Genomic DNA, 19,898 nt, shown 5'->3' with positions numbered 1-19,898 from the left:
ACCATATTGGTGTTTGTTGTAACACAGGGAAGATCATTAGTAAAAATAATAAAAAGTAAAGGACCTAAGCAGCTTCCTTGAGGCACGCCGCAGTAATTGTACTTGCGTTCAGATAGGCTACCATTAAAACACACTCTCTGTGATCTTCCTGATAGATAGCTCAACATCCAAGAAAGTGACATACTATTAAAACCATATTTTCTCAGTTTGGAGATCATTATGTTGTGATCTATGACATCGAATGCTGCACTAAAGTCAATCAGGACAGTACCAACCATCTTCTTGACATCCATTTGTGACAGCCAGTCATCAGTCAGCTGAGCTAAAGCAGTAGATGTTGAGTGACCTTGCCTATAAGCATGCTGGGAACACGACATCAGTTTGTTGTAGGTAAAGTAATCTTGAATTTGTTTGAAAACAACTTTTTCCATCAATTTACTAAGAACAGGAAGTATGCTTATTGGTCTACTGTTTTTACCAGTAAAATCTTTATTTTTGTCCTTGGGTAGAGGGATGACCTTGGCCTCCTTCCAAACCCCAGGACAGACTCCATATCTTAATGATTTATTAAATATATGACAAATCGGAGTTGATACATGGCATGCCGCAATTCTTAACAATTTGCCATCTAACATGTCTGTCCCGGCAGGTTTATCAGATGGCAGTGATAACAACAATTTCTCAATATCAGAACTACCAACTGGTACAAAATCGAACCAGCAGTTTTTACCCTTCATTATGTGATTTTCAATTAATGTGCATGAGGAGGAGCCATCAGAAGGCGTCATATTCACTCTCAGATTTTCCACCTTGTTTGTGAAGTAATTATTAAAATATGTAGCAATTTCCATTGGCTTAGTCAGGTAAGCTCCATCAACTTCTATATACGAATTTGTTTTACATGATGCTGATCTTCCCATTATTTGATTTAAAATTTTCCACAATTGTTTACCATCATGTCTAAAGTCATAGATCTTTGTCTGATAATATACCTTTTTATTACCTCTATTTATTTTAGTTACACGATTTCTTAATTTACGATAGATCATCGCATCAGAAAGTAGACCAGAAGAGTCCGCCAACTTTTTAGCCTGGTTACGTTGCTTCATAAGTGCTTTGAGCTCATTCCCTAACCAGGGGGCGCCATTTGCCTTGACAGTTGTTTTCCTGACAGGAGCATGCTTATCTGCAATCTGCAAAAATAACTTCATGAATGTGCTCAAAGCAGCTTCAGGATCCTCCTCAAGACACACAGTTTCCCAGTTAACATGTTTCACATCATCTATAAATTTTACTTCATTAAAATATTTATAAGACCTTTTATGTATTGTTACACTAGGAGCTTTGGAGAGCTTGGTCTTCCTCCTTATTGCAATTAAGTTGTGGTCCGTAAAGCCAAGAGCTATTGATACTGTTTTAGTGCATTTATCAGGAACATTAGTGAATAGGTGGTCAATGCATTTGGATGACTTTATCCCATTTCTATTTATAGTTGATCTGGTTGGTAGTGTAATGGTCTGTGTGAGGTTACAGGCATTAGTTACAGCAATAAGTTTCTTTTTCAGCGGGCACATAGCGGACCAATCAATGTTTGTGTCCCCAGTAAAATATATCTCTCTGTTCTCATCACTAGATTTATCCAACATCTTGCATATTAAATCCAGGTATTTTATATCGGCACTAGGTGGTCTATAGCAGCACCCAACCAGTATGGGTTTGGTCTGTGGCAGGTTATTATATCAGCTAACTAAACTATGGCATAGTTTAGTTAGCTGAGGTATATAATGTACAGTGTATTTTGTCAAAAACTGTATGTGTGTAACATATTTTTTGTGCTGAGCATTCATAAAACTGCTGCAAAAGATGTACTGGCTGAGGCTCGCAGTAATCCAGCCTCCTGGTGGTAGAGGGCGGTAGTGATCCCAGAGATCATTCCTCGGCCGCAGAAGAAGTGAGAACAAGCAACAGTTAGCAATAAGTGCAGCGATTGTTTATTTCCTCTCCCCTGAACTTTTATTAAAAACATGGAGGATTACATATGTAAAATAAAACAGTTTTCTAAACTGGACTTTCAATCGAAGCAGGAGGTAATAATTAAAGGTAGACCAACGCCGGAGCTAAAAGGTTTGCTTTTAACTTCGGGACAGAAGACCCGTTCTTTTCAAACGGCGTGGTACACACGCAAAGGCTGGCTGTGTGGATGTCCAGCAAGAAAGGTAAGACCATAATAATGTTTTTTTTTTATTAAATGTGCTTTTTTGTGTGCTACAGTTTGTATGTGTAAAGAATGCTGGTATGAGCTTTTAAACATAACCCGTTAACTGCTGCCAATCACATGGTGAATAAGATACTTTTTAGGGTTCATATGTTTGTAAGTCTGACCGTGATGAAGTCAGTGCCTCACCAGCCATTAACCTCACCGCACGTCACTGGTGGAATCCAATGAGCCAGCTTGTACCTAAGTTACGGTCAGAGCGAAAAAAGATACGTCCTGCACCGCACTCTAGTCCTTTACTCTCACGTTCCTCATCAACAAATCTTTCATCCTGGCTCAAATTAATGGGGTAATCGTCGCTTTCTCGGTCCGAATCGCTCTCGCTGCATTGTAAACAATGGGGAAATGTGAGGAGCCCTTCAGCCTGTGACGCCACGCTACTTCCGGTACAGGCAAGGCTTTTTTTATCAGCGACCAAAAGTTGCGAACTTTATCGTCGATGTTCTCTACTAAATCCTTTCAGCAAAAATATGGCAATATCGCGAAATGATCAAGTATGACACATAGAATGGATCTGCTATCCCCGTTTAAATAAAAAAAATTCATTTCAGTAGGTCTTTAATTATATTATTACTTTAGTAGGGTTTGGTCTTTTTCTTGGGGTTTATGAATGTATGTATGTGTGTATGTATATGTATCATGTGGGTATATATATATATATATATATTTCCTTTTCCTTTGTATCATGTGGGTATATATATATATATATATATATATATATATATATATATATATATATATATATATATATATATATATATATATATATATATATATATATTCCTTTTTTTCCTGTAATTATTGATATTAGTCTTATTGAAATGTGTCTTGTTTGTTTGTTTCCTGTTTTGTGTGGTGTTTTGTGGGCCTTTAAATTGCCAACATTTTAATGCATATTGCGGTATATGTGTTGTTGTAAAAATGTTAAATCCTAAATAAACATATATATAAAAAAGAAAGATCAAGCAGCTAAAAGTCATACATGGATAAGTGTGGAGAGAGTGTTTTGCATTTTTTTCCCATCATGCCTTGCAATGGATTTAAATGGGTGTAATTTAAATGTTTTTTATTGTGATGGGATTTTTTTTTAAAATAATATCCACAAAGTTTAGTGAGCAGGTTGTTTGATGTGTGACCATATGTGTCGATGTTTTGTGCTGGTTGAATCTTTTTTCTGCACTATGGCTTGGAAAGGGTGTTTGGATTGGGTCATATAAGTAATTGCTATGCTTGTGATGTCAGATCAGGTCTAATCCCTGCTACTGGTAAAATGTAACCCAGTAGAACCTGCCGCATGGGTAGATGGGACCCGTCAGCCCAGTAAGGCGACCCATCTAGAAGAAGGTAAACTCTGATCCAAAACCGCCCCTTCCTTGTGGCATACCTGTCTAGGGGAAGGCTTCGGGAGTAAACCCTGAGGAAAAATCCGGAGACGGAGTCCCTAAGGTGGTCCACTGCTGGCTACAGCGGTGCACTGGCAACTCCTGCGACACTGTTGGTGCCAAATTGTACCAGCTCTTGCTGCTCCTTTGGATCCATCATCAGTGTGAAGAGGGGGGTCCTGCTGCATGGGCAACAGCTTGACCTCCATACTACTTTGCCCTGGCTTGCGCCCTGGAGAGGTCACTCCAGCCTCGTGTCATAGCGTGGAAACAACAACAGGAAGACTCATCAGCCACAGCAGGCGTTGTTGCTGAGTTTAAACTTGACCTCTGGACTGGCGCAGTTTCCATAGTCGTTACGACTGACGGAGGCCTGTGACTGACTGACTGTGATGTCAATAAAGTACACATCATGGTCACTGACCTGATTTTCTTTAATTTTCCACAAGATGGCAACATGTCGCCGCCTGTCAGACCCCAGGGTATTTAAGTTCAATATGAAAATATTCCGCACGGCGAGGTTGCTTAAGAAATGCCTACCGGCCGTGGTTTGTACATCCTTGTGCTAAACCAGACCTGGGCATTCGGCGGCACGCGGGCCGCTTCCGGCCCTTTGTGTGTCCCTGTCCGGCCCGCGTGAGGCCAATCATAAAATACATTTTTAAAAGTATTTATGTCGAGTGTGCAATGAAACGGTGCTGCTTTTGTTTTGAAAAGCGTTATTTGAATTACTTCCGTGTGGACGTATGCGCGTGTGTGATTGTGAGTTAATGTGAACAGTGGCAATCACAAATTACAAAATACATTTTAAAAAACATCTATGTCGTGCGAGCAATACAACTGTGCTGCTTTTATTTAGAAAATTGTTATTTATGTACGTATGTCCGGGTGTAACCTGTGAGTGAAGGTGCATAGCGACAAGTGATGCCCAGTTACCACCGAGATGTCAGCTCACGCTAAAAAAAGAAAAGTTGATGACGAATGCCGTGTTTCCAACAAGACATGGACTGCCAAGTATTTCTTTACAGAAAATAAAGGTAAAGCCGTGTGCTTAATTTGTGGTACACATGTTGCTGTGTTTAAAGAATATCATTTGAATCACCACTACACGACGAAGCACGAGGAAAAATACCGGAATCTGTCTGATGAAGAGCGCGCAATGGAGGCTGATGCGTTGATGGTAAAACTGCAAACCCAACAAGGACTTTTTGCCATATTTCACACCCCCAGAGATGCAGCCGTCAGGACAAGTTTCATAATTTCTCACAAAATCGCCAGAAAAAGTAAGGCGTTTTCTGACAGAGAGTTTATTAAAGAGTGCTTATTGGACTCTGTTTCGCTGATATGCCCGGAGAAGAGGGGCGCATTTGAGAACGTGTAACTCTCTCGACGCACTGTAACGAGGCGGGTTGAGACCATCGCTGGAAACTTGGAGCTTCAGCTGAAGAACAGAACGGCCGACTTTGACTGTTTTTTGCTGGCTTTGGATGAGAGCTGCGATGTACGTGACACCGCCCAGCTGCTCATCTTCTTACGTGGGATAACTGCAGACTTTCAAATCACGAAGGAGCTGGCAGCCATGCAGTCAATTAAAGGGACAATCTCAGGTAATGACTTGTTCACATAGGTAAATGCGTTTGGACATGTTAGGACTGAAATGGGACAAGCTGGCAGGTGTGACAACAGATGGTTGTCCAAATCTGACGGGGAAAAATGTTGGAATTTTAAAGAGGATGCAGGAGAAAGTGACAGAAATTAACCCTGTGCAGAAATGGACATTTTTGCATTGTATTAAACATCAGGAAGTGCTGTGTAGGACAGTGTTAAAAATAAAACCATCAAAAGCAATATGCTTTTGTATAAAGTTAAGTTAGGTTAAATGAAATTATTATTATTATTATTAATTATTATTATTATTATTATTATTATTTTATTTTTTTATCTTACAGTATATCAAAAATAATATTGAGCAAAATTTAATTTAAATATTGTTGATGTGGCCCTCCAGCACTGCTGGGGTTGCTCATGCGGCCCCCGGTAAAAATTAATTGCCCACTCCTGTGCTAAACCAATTAGACGATAGCGATTATGGTTAATCTGCACATGATAATTTGGCAAGTGTACAGTTCAATTAACACATATTATTTGTAAGTATAATTGCTTCCATTATTTACATTAATATTAAATTTATATGCATATAAGTTAAAGACATTGAGTTTATAAAACGATGACGGAACAACAACAAGATCATGTTTTAGATACTAAAGTAATTAACTGTGTGTACTGTGTACACTTTCAGGTCCAAAATATTCTACCTTATTTTAAATATTTCCCTTATTTTGACATGCAAAATAATGACAGGTATGCTAGTTCCAACGTCCATAAAAAGTAAATGCACGTGTGTCATTGCCAGTTACGCAAATGATTACGCAACTCACTTCCACAGGTGAATTGCAGATTTCAGTTAATATTGTGCGCAGTCACTACACCATCTCCAAATGCTTTCTTCATCCTTTTTTAGCCTTTTTTCTTGGTTGGCTGTGTGATGTGCAATTCTCTGCCAAAACGCGGTGGCAGTAATAAATGTTGAGTTTTCTCAATTTCCTCTCTGGGATTAATAAGGTATTTCTGATTCCGATTCGGTCATTTGTTTGTATTCCTACACTACATCGTCAGGACGCTCTGAAAGTACACATGAATGTGGACGTCTGTCAAAGTGGCTATGATAGTGATCACGTTTTCTTTAAAAAAACAAAAACAAAGGAGCAGAATGAGAGGAAAAAACGCAGGCAGACGTTCAGACACCCACACAGCTTTACAGAACAAAGAATTTCAGTATTTTAAAACACCTATACCTTCATGAATGGTATTCGATGTTTTCATCATATCATCATATATGTTGATGATATAATTGTAAAAAAAAAACGCCAGCAGCCACAAGCTCACCCTTAACAAGTTGCACAAATATGTGCTCACACACCCTTCTGTGCACCTGAAGCAGGCATTCACTTCATACCATTCAGCGTCCAACCACAAGCCGGCTGACAGCAGGCAGGTGCCACACTCACAAAAGAAGCTCGTACAAATTCCTCCACCATGACCTAATTTTTTTCAGGGTTTCTTCCATTTCCTTTGGGACCAAACAAAGGGGCTGTTTGCAACCTTTACACTGATACCTAAAAGGTGCTAACTAGGGTTGTTAAAAAAACAAAAAACGATTCGAACCAATATCCAGTTTGACAAGTGAGCAATTCAGCTGTGTTGGTAGCAGACATCTCAAAGGATAAGAATATTCTGTGAATCTTTAGATTAATTGAGCGTAGAAACATAGACCGGGTATTGCACGAAACTAGAAATCCGTTGACGTTTTTTGTCTTTAAATTACCAGTAGGGTGGAAAAACAAGTTAACTTTACATGATTAATTGTTTTTAATTGGATCCATTAAACCATATCCAATCGTATTTACAATCCGCACAGTACGTGAAAACACAGTTTAAACATCACAAAATGCCACAAATTTAGTCAGCCATTCTGAAGACTCCACTACGGCGATCTCCGGAGATTGACATCACTTGAGTAACGCTTCTGCACTCTGACCATAGTATCAGATCATACTGGAAATGTGCAAAAAATAGACAATGATGTGCTGTCTATCATTCACAATCCCTATATAAGTCATGAACACATATGTTTTCCTTTTTTTATGCATTCTAAGTCGTATTTTTTTATTTTTTTGTCATAAAGAAATACAATCATATGTGCTTACGGAGTGTATTAATCTATATTGATATATAATGTATATACTGTGTTTTTTATGTTGATTTAATAAATAAATAAATAAATATATATATATTCTTTTTTTATTTCTTGTGCGGCCCGGTACCGGTCCGTGGACCGATTGGTTGGGGACCACTGCCCTATACGACGGCCCTATCAATACTATTGATACTTATAGCATCAGTATATAAACGATACTAAAGTGATTAGATCAATATTTTTCTTCGTCTTACTATTAAAAAATTACGTTTGGTTGTTTTTGTCCTTGTTTACAAACTCTCTGAAGTGAATTATATTTATACAGCGCTTTTCTCTAGAGACTCAAGGCATTTTAAATAGTGAAACCAATTATCTACATCTTTAAGCTACATTTAAACCAGTGTGGCATGGCACTGGCAGCAGGTGGGTAAAGTGTCTTCCCCAGGGACACAACGGCAGTGACGAGGATAACGGAAGCAGGAATTGAACCTGAAACCCTGAAGTTGCTGGCACGGCCGCTCAACCAACCGAGCCACGTCTCCCCCCAACTCAGGGAGTAAGTCTCTGGATAAAGAAAGGTTTTAAGGGCACACCACAATTATTATTATAGACGCCAATAGTAGTTTTTGCTTTTGTTTAGTTTTTTGGTTTAGTAGTTTTACACTAGCCCCTTTTATTTTGTTTCAAATATCAACCATAGCATTCAAAACCACAAATATATTACATCATCTGATTTACAACAATACTAGCAAATTCTACGTTTATTAAGATACGTTTTGTAAATAATTATTATGGAGTGTACTTGAGTTACTTGCTATAAAACATTTTCATTTATATAATCTATTGTCAAAGTATCGTATCGAGACTCAAAATCGGATCAGATCTAAGGCTAAAATAACGGATCAGAATCGGAGGCCAATTCAATTCAATTCAATTCAATTATTTATTTATTTCGTACTTGGATGTGTACATTTCAACAACATTTCAACAATCTCACATACCTTACTGCATTCAATACACAGCCATGTCGAAAAGGAACAGGATGAAGAAAATCTTATATTTCCTGCCCCTTCGCACAAAAGAAACATTTTCTTGGTATTTCTTTGCCGGTAGTGCATTAGAACATCCAATGCAACAAATCAATACAAAACAATATATCACATATGCACACACAGGCACCCACACCCACACGCACCCACCCACCAGGGGCGTAGACTCTAGAGTAGTAAAAAAGGCTACAGGACATGTATGACCCAGTTGACAAAAAAAGTTATTGTTGCCTAAAAACTACAAGTTTGTACCCCTTCCCAGTGCACACACTCATAGAAATTAATAGAACAAACAATCAATGAAAAGAATAAACAAGCAAGATAAGTTGAACAAAAAATAAATAAACAAAACAAAAACTGAAAAAATAAGGCAATCACTCAAACCAAACAAACTGAAAAAAAACAAGGCAATCATCCAAACCAAACAAACTGAAAAAGAATAAGGTAATCATTCAAACCAAACAAAACTGAATAGAACAAGGCTATCATAACAAGGTATCATTCAAACCAAACAAAGCTAAGAACAATGTGATCATTCAAGCCAAAAATGTTGTTCGGAATATTCCTCATTTGAATGTACAGTAGGGCCCTATTAAAACCTTTTTTTTCTAAACTCCATTTTATTCTTGCCCTTGGTTTGGTTAAACAACAAGCTTGCAAAATCCTGATCAGACTACTGATGACTGGTCTGCTCTGTGATTGACTGACGACCAGCCAATGGTGTTCTCAAAGTAAACTGGAATAGACTACAACTCCAATCCACAGAGAACAAGATACCGTATTTTCCCGACAATAGAGCGCACGGGTATATAAGCCGCACCCATGACATGTTTGGAAGAAAAAAAAAATGTTTACGCACCGGACTGTAAGCCGCAGATATATATGTTGTGAAATTAGTTTTTTACACAGAAATATTTTTTTCATATTAATTTATAAAACGTAATTGTTTCCAAACGGTGCCTGTAACATGGCAGTAAAATGGCTGATCACTCAAAACAGAAGTCATCATCATGGACGCCATAGCTGCAGAAGCTACTCTCTACTCGGCTAAACAGACACAATAACTCCACGATGACGAAAATTTACTGAGAAATTTGTGAAACTGAAACAATACAAAAAGAATGCTATTGTTAGTTAATAATACTAACTCAGACACTCGCAGACGTGTTAGCATATTAGCTAATGCTAACAGCGCTAGCTTCATTACATTACGATAGCACATACAAATATGCATGAAAACACTCCTACAGACATCACACATGGGACAGTTTAGTAAGTATGAATAGTTTTAGTTATATTGTAAAACTTACAAATGTTGCTTAGAGCGATGAATAAAGAATCCATACGTATAGAAACGCTATGGATGACGAAAGACGGAATGACACTTGTACTTCTGGTTCACAACACTGAACGGAAGGAAATACTGTAGACCAGGGGTCACCAACGTGGTGCCCGCGGGCACCAGGTCACCCGTAAGGACCAGATGAGTCGCCCGCGGGCCTGTTCTAAAAAAAAATAAAAAAATAAAAAAATAAATTTTTTTTTTTTTTTTTTAAATTAAATCTACATAGAAAAAACACAAGATACACTTTCAATCAGTGCATCAACCCAAACAACCTCCCCCATGCACACTCATCCACACCTACTCACACAAAAGGGGTTATTTCTTTCTGCTACCAATATTCTGGTTCCCACAACATAGACAACCCATCTGCAAGGGACACGGTCCCTGAAGCACACATGATTGTATAGGCTGCTGGTCCACTAACATTTTCATTAATTACTATTTTTTATTTAATTATTTTTATATTGTTTTACTTTCTTTTTTATCCAAGAAAATGTTTTTTATTTATTTATCTTATTTTATTTTATTTTTTAAAAAAAGGGCCTTATCTTCAACAGACCAGGTTGTCCATGAAATTAGATTTGTTTAAAGGTTTTTTTAAACCAGGCCCAGTCCAGATAATGTCCAAGTCGGACTCAGCAACACACACCTTCATTCATGTACACAGAAAAAAATTAGGGAACACAATAGATTGCATATAATTTATAAACAAAATTACATTTTCAAAATAAGCATTTATGTACAGTCCAGATTATGTCCAGGCCACTCAAATTAGGGAACACAACAACAGATATCATATAATCTATAAACATAATTATACTTTCAAAATAAGCCTTTGAGGACTTCTCATCTTTTTTTTAATGTTTTTTGGCATCATTATCGTTTTCAACCATGTAACTTTCTAAAATTAGAAAATACTGAATAAATGTTTTAAAGAAAGTAATACTAAGTGAATATCTGTTTTTGGCCTTAAAAATAAACATTTTACCGAGTACTATAATTAAATTGACTAAATCATGATTGTCAATGAACTCTCCTAAAATAACACAAACCACATTAAGCTTCATAAACAAACCAATCCTTAAACACATTTTTTCAACTTCCACCCAAAACAAAGACACAATATGACAATACCAAAACAAATGCAGGGTGGATTCAGGCTCCTGACAACAAAATCAGCAATCATCTGACTCTGTCATATTCCATAATTTTTACATTTTCCCTGTGGGTAAGAAGTTATAAATAATTTTAATTTGAAAATAACGATTTTGCACATCGATAGTAGTTTTATAGATTAGTTTGAATATGGCATCCCATGGCAACGGGAAGTCAAAAAAGTCCTCCCATTTTCCATTTGTATTGTATGAGGCAGCCTTCAAAGCTTTCTTTATTAAATAAAAATGATATATTTTTCTATTTATTTTAGTTCCTTTTTGCCAACTAGAATTTCTTATTAGAGGTTTACAAACTAATAATTTAGTAGTTCCATAATTAATTATTTGTTTTCATCTTTTCCCAATTACTCCAGTTAGTTGATAAAATGAAAAGCTTGAGCATCATCATTATACATAGCTCTAAATTCATCATACTTCATAATTTTACCATTCTCATTGATAATATCATTGACAAAAATGATTCCTCTTTCAAACATATTTTTCCAAAAGAAAGGCTTTCCATCTATTACAATATTAGAGTTCATCCATATTAACTGCTGCAAAATATTGTCTCTTTTTTATGGCACATAAAATTGAAAACACCACTATGAGTGGATTGTTTCCTTTATGAACCCCGCCATGTTTCCCAGCAGACTCTCTGGGAGGGGATCACTTGTAAAAAAGGATACCATTTCTTTTGATACAGTACATGTTTTTTGTCCAACAGGACATTTGTGTACCACTCAATGTTTAAATACATCTTTGGAACAATTGATGCTTTTAAAGACAGACACATAGCTTCAAGGTTGAGAAGTTTCAGGCCCCCATATTATAAATAAATGATAAATGGGTTATACTTGTATAGCGCTTTTCTACCTTCAAGGTACTCAAAGCGCTTTGACAGTATTTCCACATTTACCCATTCACACACACATTCACACACTGATGGCGGGAGCTGCCATGCAAGGCGCTAACCAGCAGCCATCAGAGGCAAAGGGTGAAGTGTCTTGCCCAAGGACACAACGGACGTGACTAGGACGGTAGAAGGTGGTAATTGAACCCCAGTAACCAGCAACACTCCGATTGCTGGCACAGCCACTCTACCAACTTCGCCACGCCATATTCATACTCTTTGTACAAAACCTTTCTTTTAATCTTTTCTGGTTTGCCGTTCCAGACAAAATCGAAGACCCTCCGCTCATAAATCTTAAAAAAGTTTTGTGATGGAGCTGGTAATGACAAAAACAAATAAATAAATTGAGGAATAATTAACGAGTTGGCAATAGACATTTTACCATACAAGGTTAGGGATTTCCCTTTCCATAATTGCATAATTTTGTCCAGCGTTCTTAGTCGATTATCATAATTTACTGAGCCTAGATCTTCCAGATTTTCTGGGACAACAACACCAAGTATGTTAACTGGTCCATCTGTCCACAAAACAGGCACTTTGCATTCCATTCGAAAGGACGTTCCCTTTAGATCTCCGATCCTTAACATTTTACATTTATCATAATTAAGTTTAAGGCCAGATTGCTGTGAAAATATGTCCAAAAGATTAAGAAGGTTCCGCAAACAATGAGGAAAAATCTTATCTTTGTGAATCAGCCTTTTCTGACATGAACTTCATCAAGAACAAACACAGAACACGCCTCACTGATGCACATCTGCAAGACTCACTCAGAGTTGCAGTGTCAAGTTACACACCAGAGTACAACACACTAGTTAACAGCGTGCAATGCCAGGCTTCCCACTAACTGACAAAGGAACAGATAACAGATTTGGTGTCCAGTTCAAAGTGTGACATGATTTAAAAATTTGAGAGTTTACTTTTGTATTTTACATGAGTTATTATTTGTACAAACATGGTGCAAAGTAATTCATGATTTGTTAAAAAATGTTAGTGGCTAGCTAGTTAAAATGGGATATTGTGATTTCACAAGACTGTCTTAGAAGTGATCATTTGAAAATGTTCAATTTGAAAAATGTGCACTTAGAGAAAATATAAAAATAAAGTGTTGCATATTGATATTTATCTGTTTCTATATATATTTATTGTGAGAAATCATTAAGATGATCAGTGTTTCCACAAAGATAAACATCATTAATTAGTAATAATAACAGAGTTAAAGGTAAATTGAGCAAATTGGCTACTTCTGGCAATTTATTTAAGTGTGTATCTAACTGGTAGCCCTTCGCATTAATCAGTACCCAAGAAGTAGCCCTTGGTTTCAAAAAGGTTGGTGACCCCTGCTGTAGACGTTCAACCTTCAGCACCTGCAGTGAGCGAACTCGTCCAAAAGATGGCGCAATTGCACAAACAATAACACACCTTTTCATTGCCACTGCTTGTGTTTAAAGGGGAACTGCACTTTTTTTGGAATATTGCCTATTGTTCACAATCATTATGAAAGACAAGACATCGAATGGATTTTTTTAATGCGTTCTAACTTGTAAATAAAAGTCCGCTGACAGCGGAGCCAATCGGAGGTCCTCTAATTCGGCAAAAAAATAAAAATAAATAACCATTCAAAAACCGCCAACAATACTCCATTTGCATTTCATGATTTGAATATGAACCAAGTATTTGTGATATTGTTATTATAGGTGCTAACGCCGACAAACTATTTATAGCGGGGCTGTGTTCACACACTTGTGTACAATTTCGACATGATCAAGACAAACTATTTATAGAGGGGCTGTGCTCACACGCTTGTGTACAATTTCGACATGATCAACAGGCGAGGTGTTCCCTCCCTTCTTCTTTCCCTAGAAGTTTATTGTAGATCATAAATCATGCCTCTCACCTGGATAGAAGAAGGCTGAGGACGTATTACGACAAGTTGGTACACTTTGACAGTCATTTGGGACCCAGAAATGGCGAGACTGACACGAAAAGACGCTTGGATCCATCCCCTTTTTCTTCATGAGGATTATGCTTCCTTCTTCATCTAAATGGGAATATATGAACAACCTAGCAGTCGGCAATCTAATGACAGCAGACCTTGTACAGTAAGTGATGTTTTATTATGTTTGTTGGCTCTCATAAAGTCTGCAGTGAGTAATGATCAGTGAAATTAATGCGCCGCATATGCTTAAAATATCAAAATACATAAATGTTAAATGTTATTATAAAAGATGATTAATACCACATTACCTATATACAAATGTACTTACAGCATGTATATATAACCTTAATGGAGGTGTTTGTATGTTTTATTAAGGGCTTTACAGGCAGAATAGAGCGGCTCACATAGGCTCTATTGTAAGCGGACTTTTGATCGCATTTATTTATTATTTAGAATGCTTTCTTTTTTTTAAACCTCCGTCATAGCAGAAGCTTTAGGCCAGAATAAATGAATGTTCACACTTTTGGTTGAACTGCATTTGGGGTTTTACTGTGCATAGTGAGACAGAAAGGAAAGCATTAAAAGAGTTGGATGAAAGACAAAATGGCTGAAAGTACCCAAATTCTTCCACTTGTGAGTTACTTTAATTGGAGACAGTCAGTCATAGCGTTGTCTGACGCATGCAGAAGCAGGTGTGGTACAGTAAGCCAAGTCATTAAGAACCAGAGAACGCTCTTCTCTCCACGGAAAGTAACAATTAACTCTCTATTATACACAAGGTATAAACATACAGTACACAAGCATTTTACATATATGACAAATGCAGAATATATGTTTTATATTCAACCAATCAACTGTTTTCAGGCTATGCTTTCACGATTACACACCTCAGCACTCACACCGGAACCTATTTCTATGGCAACGGCACATTTCTGTGGCAACTGTGGGAGATATAAAAATCAACAAGAGGACTGAGTCACTTCCTGTTTCACACAATCCTTCCTCTTTTAAATCTGTGAGCCCGCCAGGAGTTTACTCCTGAGTCACTAAGAGGCAAACATACTCTGCCGTTAACATACTCTCATGAATATATGTGTCTGCAAACAAAGTAGCAGACCTCACCTACATGTGCATGAATGCCAAATTGTAGCACCTTTGTAAGCATTTCCACTTGAAATAAGGAGTCGGCATATGCATTGCGACGCTTGTTCCCAGAACAGACTTCTAGCATCAACACAAACATGCACGCATGTGAACATGCACAAGCGTTGCACTGTAATGGGATTGCTCCTTTACGTTTACATTTTGGGTGTACACATGCACGTGTCCAGTGTGTGTGTGTCTAGATTGGAGGGGGATTGGGCTGAGACAGCCAACAACACACGTACACATGAGAAAAGTAGCCGAGACTGTATTGCACTCGCTTCCAAAGTAACATTTCAAAGACTTTCATAAAAGAAGATCGAAAATATAATAAAAAAATGGATTTTAAGTATAAATTCAATTTTTTTTGTTGGAGACGATTTTAAAAATAAAAAATATATGTTTTTATCTTCTTGCTTTATCATATTTTTTGCCACCAGGAGCTTCCTTAGCTTCCGCCTCCCCCTTATTTCCTTAAGCAGATTCACACACACATAGCACAACATGGCTAATGCTAATGTATACAATAGCAAGACATTTGTCCCAAAGAAAATAATGGTTTCAGAGGTTTGGTTTTGTGGCAACAAGCTTGCAACAAGTGACTGCACGCTGCAAAGATTGTTTAAAAAAGACAGCAGCACAACAAACTCATTCCAGCATCTGATACAGAAACATCCAGCCGAGTGGAGCAAATGTGACTCTTTACAAGGTGAACAAAAACGTTACAACAATCAAACAAACAACCTCCTGCTAAAAAACAGCTGACTGTGGTGGAATCATTTACACAAAGTACCATACATGTATGGTAGGAAAGAAGCACTGTGTAATACGGTCAGTAAAGCGGTCGCTCTGCACGTCGCTAAAGATATGGTGCCCAAACAGTGGAAAAGCCTGCGTTTATTCACTTACTAAACTATAGAGATATCTCAATGCTACATTTTTATTTACAGAAGTATTTTATTTAAGACATAAAATTAAGGTTTGTACTTTATCAATCTCCAATGTTGGAGTTTATATATTTGCATGCAATGCAGGGTTTACCATTAATGTAACTGAAAGTAGCGCACCGCCACCTTGAAAATTGTTTTTTTTTTAATGTGAAAACAAAATAAAGTAATATAATGTATTGTAGCCTCCAGAAAAAGTCTCACAAAGTCCAACGCTATTTTATTATCTTTTATTGATAATCTTATTTTAACAAACGGCACAATTCCAAAAGGTTTTACCTACCGAACACTTGTGTCTCCGTGCTTCCCCAGACACACAACACTTCCTCATTCCCCGCCAATCCGCAGCGCTTTCAGGCACGGACGGTGTGTTTATGATCATGGGAAAAATGACCATCAAATCAAAATCCCACGAACATAAAACATTACCAACATCGGGTCATTAGAGTATGAATGGATATATATAACCTATTATGTGTGCACTATTGACTAGTGATGCACCTTAAACTCGGCCACCGAAAAAATACTTTGATTACAGAAAACAGCGCTGCTGAAACCGGATGTAAACAGGATGCACGCCATTGTCTGGAGCGTAGTCAGCATGTATGCGATGTGGACGTGACTTTAATATATCCCAGATATACCCGTGGACAGCCATCGACCAAATGTATAGATACTTATAGGACAGTGGCGGCTTTTAAGGACAGAAAGTCCAACTAGAGCAGCAGCACCCAAGCAAGTGTGATATCATGCTCGCTGCAGCTCGCTTTTTGTTGGGGACATCGAGGGACAGAAGTAGATACTCTAAACACGAGTACATTCTATAATAACACCAGAAAAAGGTGCTAGATTTGTTGATAGTCGTTTTTAATTTTAAAAAAAGTAATTAAAAGTCTCTAGAGACTTCAAAAATTCTCAACAAAGTACACTGTACAATAAGCAGCAACAATTGCAAATAAGCAAAAGATAAATACAAATATTTGTAATACTAATTAGTAATAACAGATTTGTTTTTAAATGTATGTATACATGTTTTAGCCTATTTAAAGAAAATCCTATTGTCATAGCAAATCATGCAAATTAAACGATGGCTTCATGGTGACCACACTCCATCACACCCCAAACACGCCCCAACCGCCACAGGTGTTATGGCAACCAAGGGGAATCTCTGCAATGATATGCTACATTTTTGTTTACAGAAGTTTTGCCCTTCCAGAGGAAGCTCTATATTGAGTAACATTATTTGATTAGGACAATGCATATTGATGATCGTATTAGCAAAAGTAACAAAGTAAATATTTCAGAATCATCCACAAAAGATAAGTATCATCTGTTTAATCATGTTAGGGTTTTTTAAATCATTGTTTCAAAGTCAAATTCAAGTCTGTGTGAAAAAGAACCAACTTTACGAAGATTAGAATTTTGCTAGTATGCAGTACACTCGTTTTTGATCAAATAAGAGCAAAACTTTTTTTGAATTACCTTCCATTTGTATTCATTAGTTTCTTTAAAAAGTAGGGGGGGGGGGGAATTGAATAAAAATCGTAAATCAAATTTCTTTGTGAAAAAATGGGAGATTTAATTTCTAAGGCTCTGAATCTTTGGGCACCACACGATTCAATTTGATTTGATTCTTTTGGGTGATGATTCGGTTCAGAATTGATTCTGGATTCAAACCGAGTCTCGATTCAGAATCAATACTTTTTTAATAACATTGGGTGCCTGTTCTATGATTAACGACATGCCTCCATAAAAAAGATAACAGCTCTGATACATTTTTATGTTACTTAAAATAAACTGGTTTTGTTTAACAAAATGCTACCCAAACATGTAATAAAGTCAAATATAAATCTATCTGTACAGCAGATATTGGCATCTACATCAACAATATGATTTGAGTGGCTGGACAGAACAGATTGAAAATAATATATATAATTTTTTTTTGATTGATTTTTGATATTTTTTAATCAATTAAGAATCATTACAAATAAGTATCGCGATTCATTCAAAACATTTTTTTTTTTTGACACCCCTATCGCCCAGGTCAAATAGAAAGTCATTGCTGGAATAGCACTCCCAGAATATACTTCAAGCTCTTACCTTTTTGCCTCCTCCAGGTGACAAAGATACTCGTAGGCCATATTCTGCTGCCTCCTCTCGTCCATCTCCTCCGCAGTGAGTCGCTCCACGCCATCCAGGACAGCTAGAGAATAAAAAATAAATTAACATACACGTTATATAAAACAAACAAAAATGTATTTGTTGGATTGCAGAACTCAACAGAGTGGAAAAATTATGAATTTCATGTCAATCACTGCAGTATGTCTTTTTTTCCACAAACACCTTAATGTTTTTGTCAATCACTGCAGTATGTCTTTTTCCACACAGCCTTCTGGCTCCTTCATAATTCAAGACACCGAGGGACTTTTCAAAGGAAGTTAGCTCATTTATTAGTCACCTTGTGTGGGCATTCTTTCCTGATTATCTATACAGGGAAAACTAAAAAAACAGTGGGTGTTGATTCCAAGAGATTACAGACAGGAGGGAATGAGTCCTCCCAAATTTTGGGTGAGGTGAAGTGAGGTGACGGGGCAAGTAATACAAAGAACTCCCTTTAGTCATAAGTAAACCTGTATGGCAGTGGTGTCCAATTCTGGGCTCAGATTTTGTTGGTTTTCAATTAATTAAATAATTATTAGATACTACATTTGCTTTGTCAGCTACAACACAAAGTTAAGATGTGGACGTTTGGTTCAGATATTTTAGCATGTATTGACTTGGATTGAATTTGTTTTTGTTATCCTAATTTATCCTATTATCAGAGATACCTCGGTTATTCTATGCCTCACTTTTCATATATTTCGGTTTTTGCTGAAAAAGTTCGCAAATATATTGTCCCTGTTTTCCTTTTCCGTTGTTGTACGGCAAAACAAATGTTTATTTGTTCCTATTTTGTTTGCTTGCCTCGCGTATCATTCCGCATAATCGAGTGCCCAAACAAAGAATACCTCGTGTCGGTGACTCAGTCTCTGCTTTTTACGACTGCAAAACAAGCCACCATTTGGCAAAAGAAAGTTGTGAATACCAGCCCTTGAATGAAGAAGGTGAAAAACACATTTGATTTCAAGAAATATGGGTGGATGGATCTAGTAGCAAAGTATGTTTGTGGCACTCTCCCCTCCTCTCCTCCTTCTCCACTCATTGCCATCTTCTCCAACAAGTCTTCAATAAAGGTAAAAGTGATGTTAAATGTTCATTTATCATTTATCGATATTTCATAAAAGTGCTTTGATTTCCATACGATTCAGTTTTCGTCTGATCTTTTGGAATGAAAACAGAGGTAGCACTGTATCTATCCATTGCTACACATTATCTATTATTAAACCTTTATTCAGAAAATTGTGATCATAAACACAGGAAGTGAACAAACATTAAACTGACACAATGTAAGCAAGCCAAATATTTTAAGTGTCAACATGTACAAGTTATGGAGTGAATAAATTAGTAATAGATATGGAAAAGAGGGAAGGGTGTGTTCCTATTGTAACTAGTTAACAGGGCTAGCCCCTGGCATAAACACTCTATGCGATTGTTTAGAGCTAGGAGACAAGGAGATGCCACATGATTATGGCAACCGGTCACTTCAGTAGATGATCATCATTATAGTCGTCGTGCTCTGCAAGTGTTTTTATTTGTTCTACTTTGATGGACTGAATTACCTCATGGATTCAATTATACTTTGTTTCTGCTAAACTTCTATTTAGCGGTCAGTCGACAAGTCTTTTGTAATAATTTTAGTTCGGTTTAGCAGCATTGTAGCCGCGTTCATTCAAAAGCCCATACAGGTGTTGCTAATTTAGCATCGCTTCACCCGCCGTCATCGTGAGAGATTTACGGACGTATTTCTAAAATGAGCATATTATTTAAGTTTATATTGTAGCCGAATGTTTTCCCGAAAGACATTATGTAGAAAAAACATTAGTTTTTTCCTAGTTTT

At 37.1% G+C, this 19,898-nt stretch overlaps 2 protein-coding genes across 2 annotated transcripts in view; one reads left to right on the top strand and one right to left on the bottom strand.

Moving 5' to 3' along the window:
• tubgcp4 (tubulin gamma complex component 4) overlaps positions 1-19,898 on the top strand; it is a 248,833-nt gene that overhangs the window by 62,469 nt on the left and 166,466 nt on the right. The window lies entirely within an intron of this gene.
• iqgap1 (IQ motif containing GTPase activating protein 1) overlaps positions 1-19,898 on the bottom strand; it is a 115,797-nt gene that overhangs the window by 88,856 nt on the left and 7,043 nt on the right. The window contains exon 2 of the mRNA XM_062030480.1: positions 18,002-18,104. Coding sequence (XP_061886464.1) covers positions 18,002-18,104 — 103 coding nt within the window. The remainder of the gene's footprint in view (positions 1-18,001; positions 18,105-19,898) is intronic.

This window comes from Entelurus aequoreus, linkage group LG02 (genome assembly GCF_033978785.1).
Source record: "Entelurus aequoreus isolate RoL-2023_Sb linkage group LG02, RoL_Eaeq_v1.1, whole genome shotgun sequence".
In the NCBI taxonomy this organism is placed as follows: domain Eukaryota; kingdom Metazoa; phylum Chordata; class Actinopteri; order Syngnathiformes; family Syngnathidae; genus Entelurus; species Entelurus aequoreus.
This window is presented reverse-complemented; position numbering and strand designations above follow the sequence as displayed.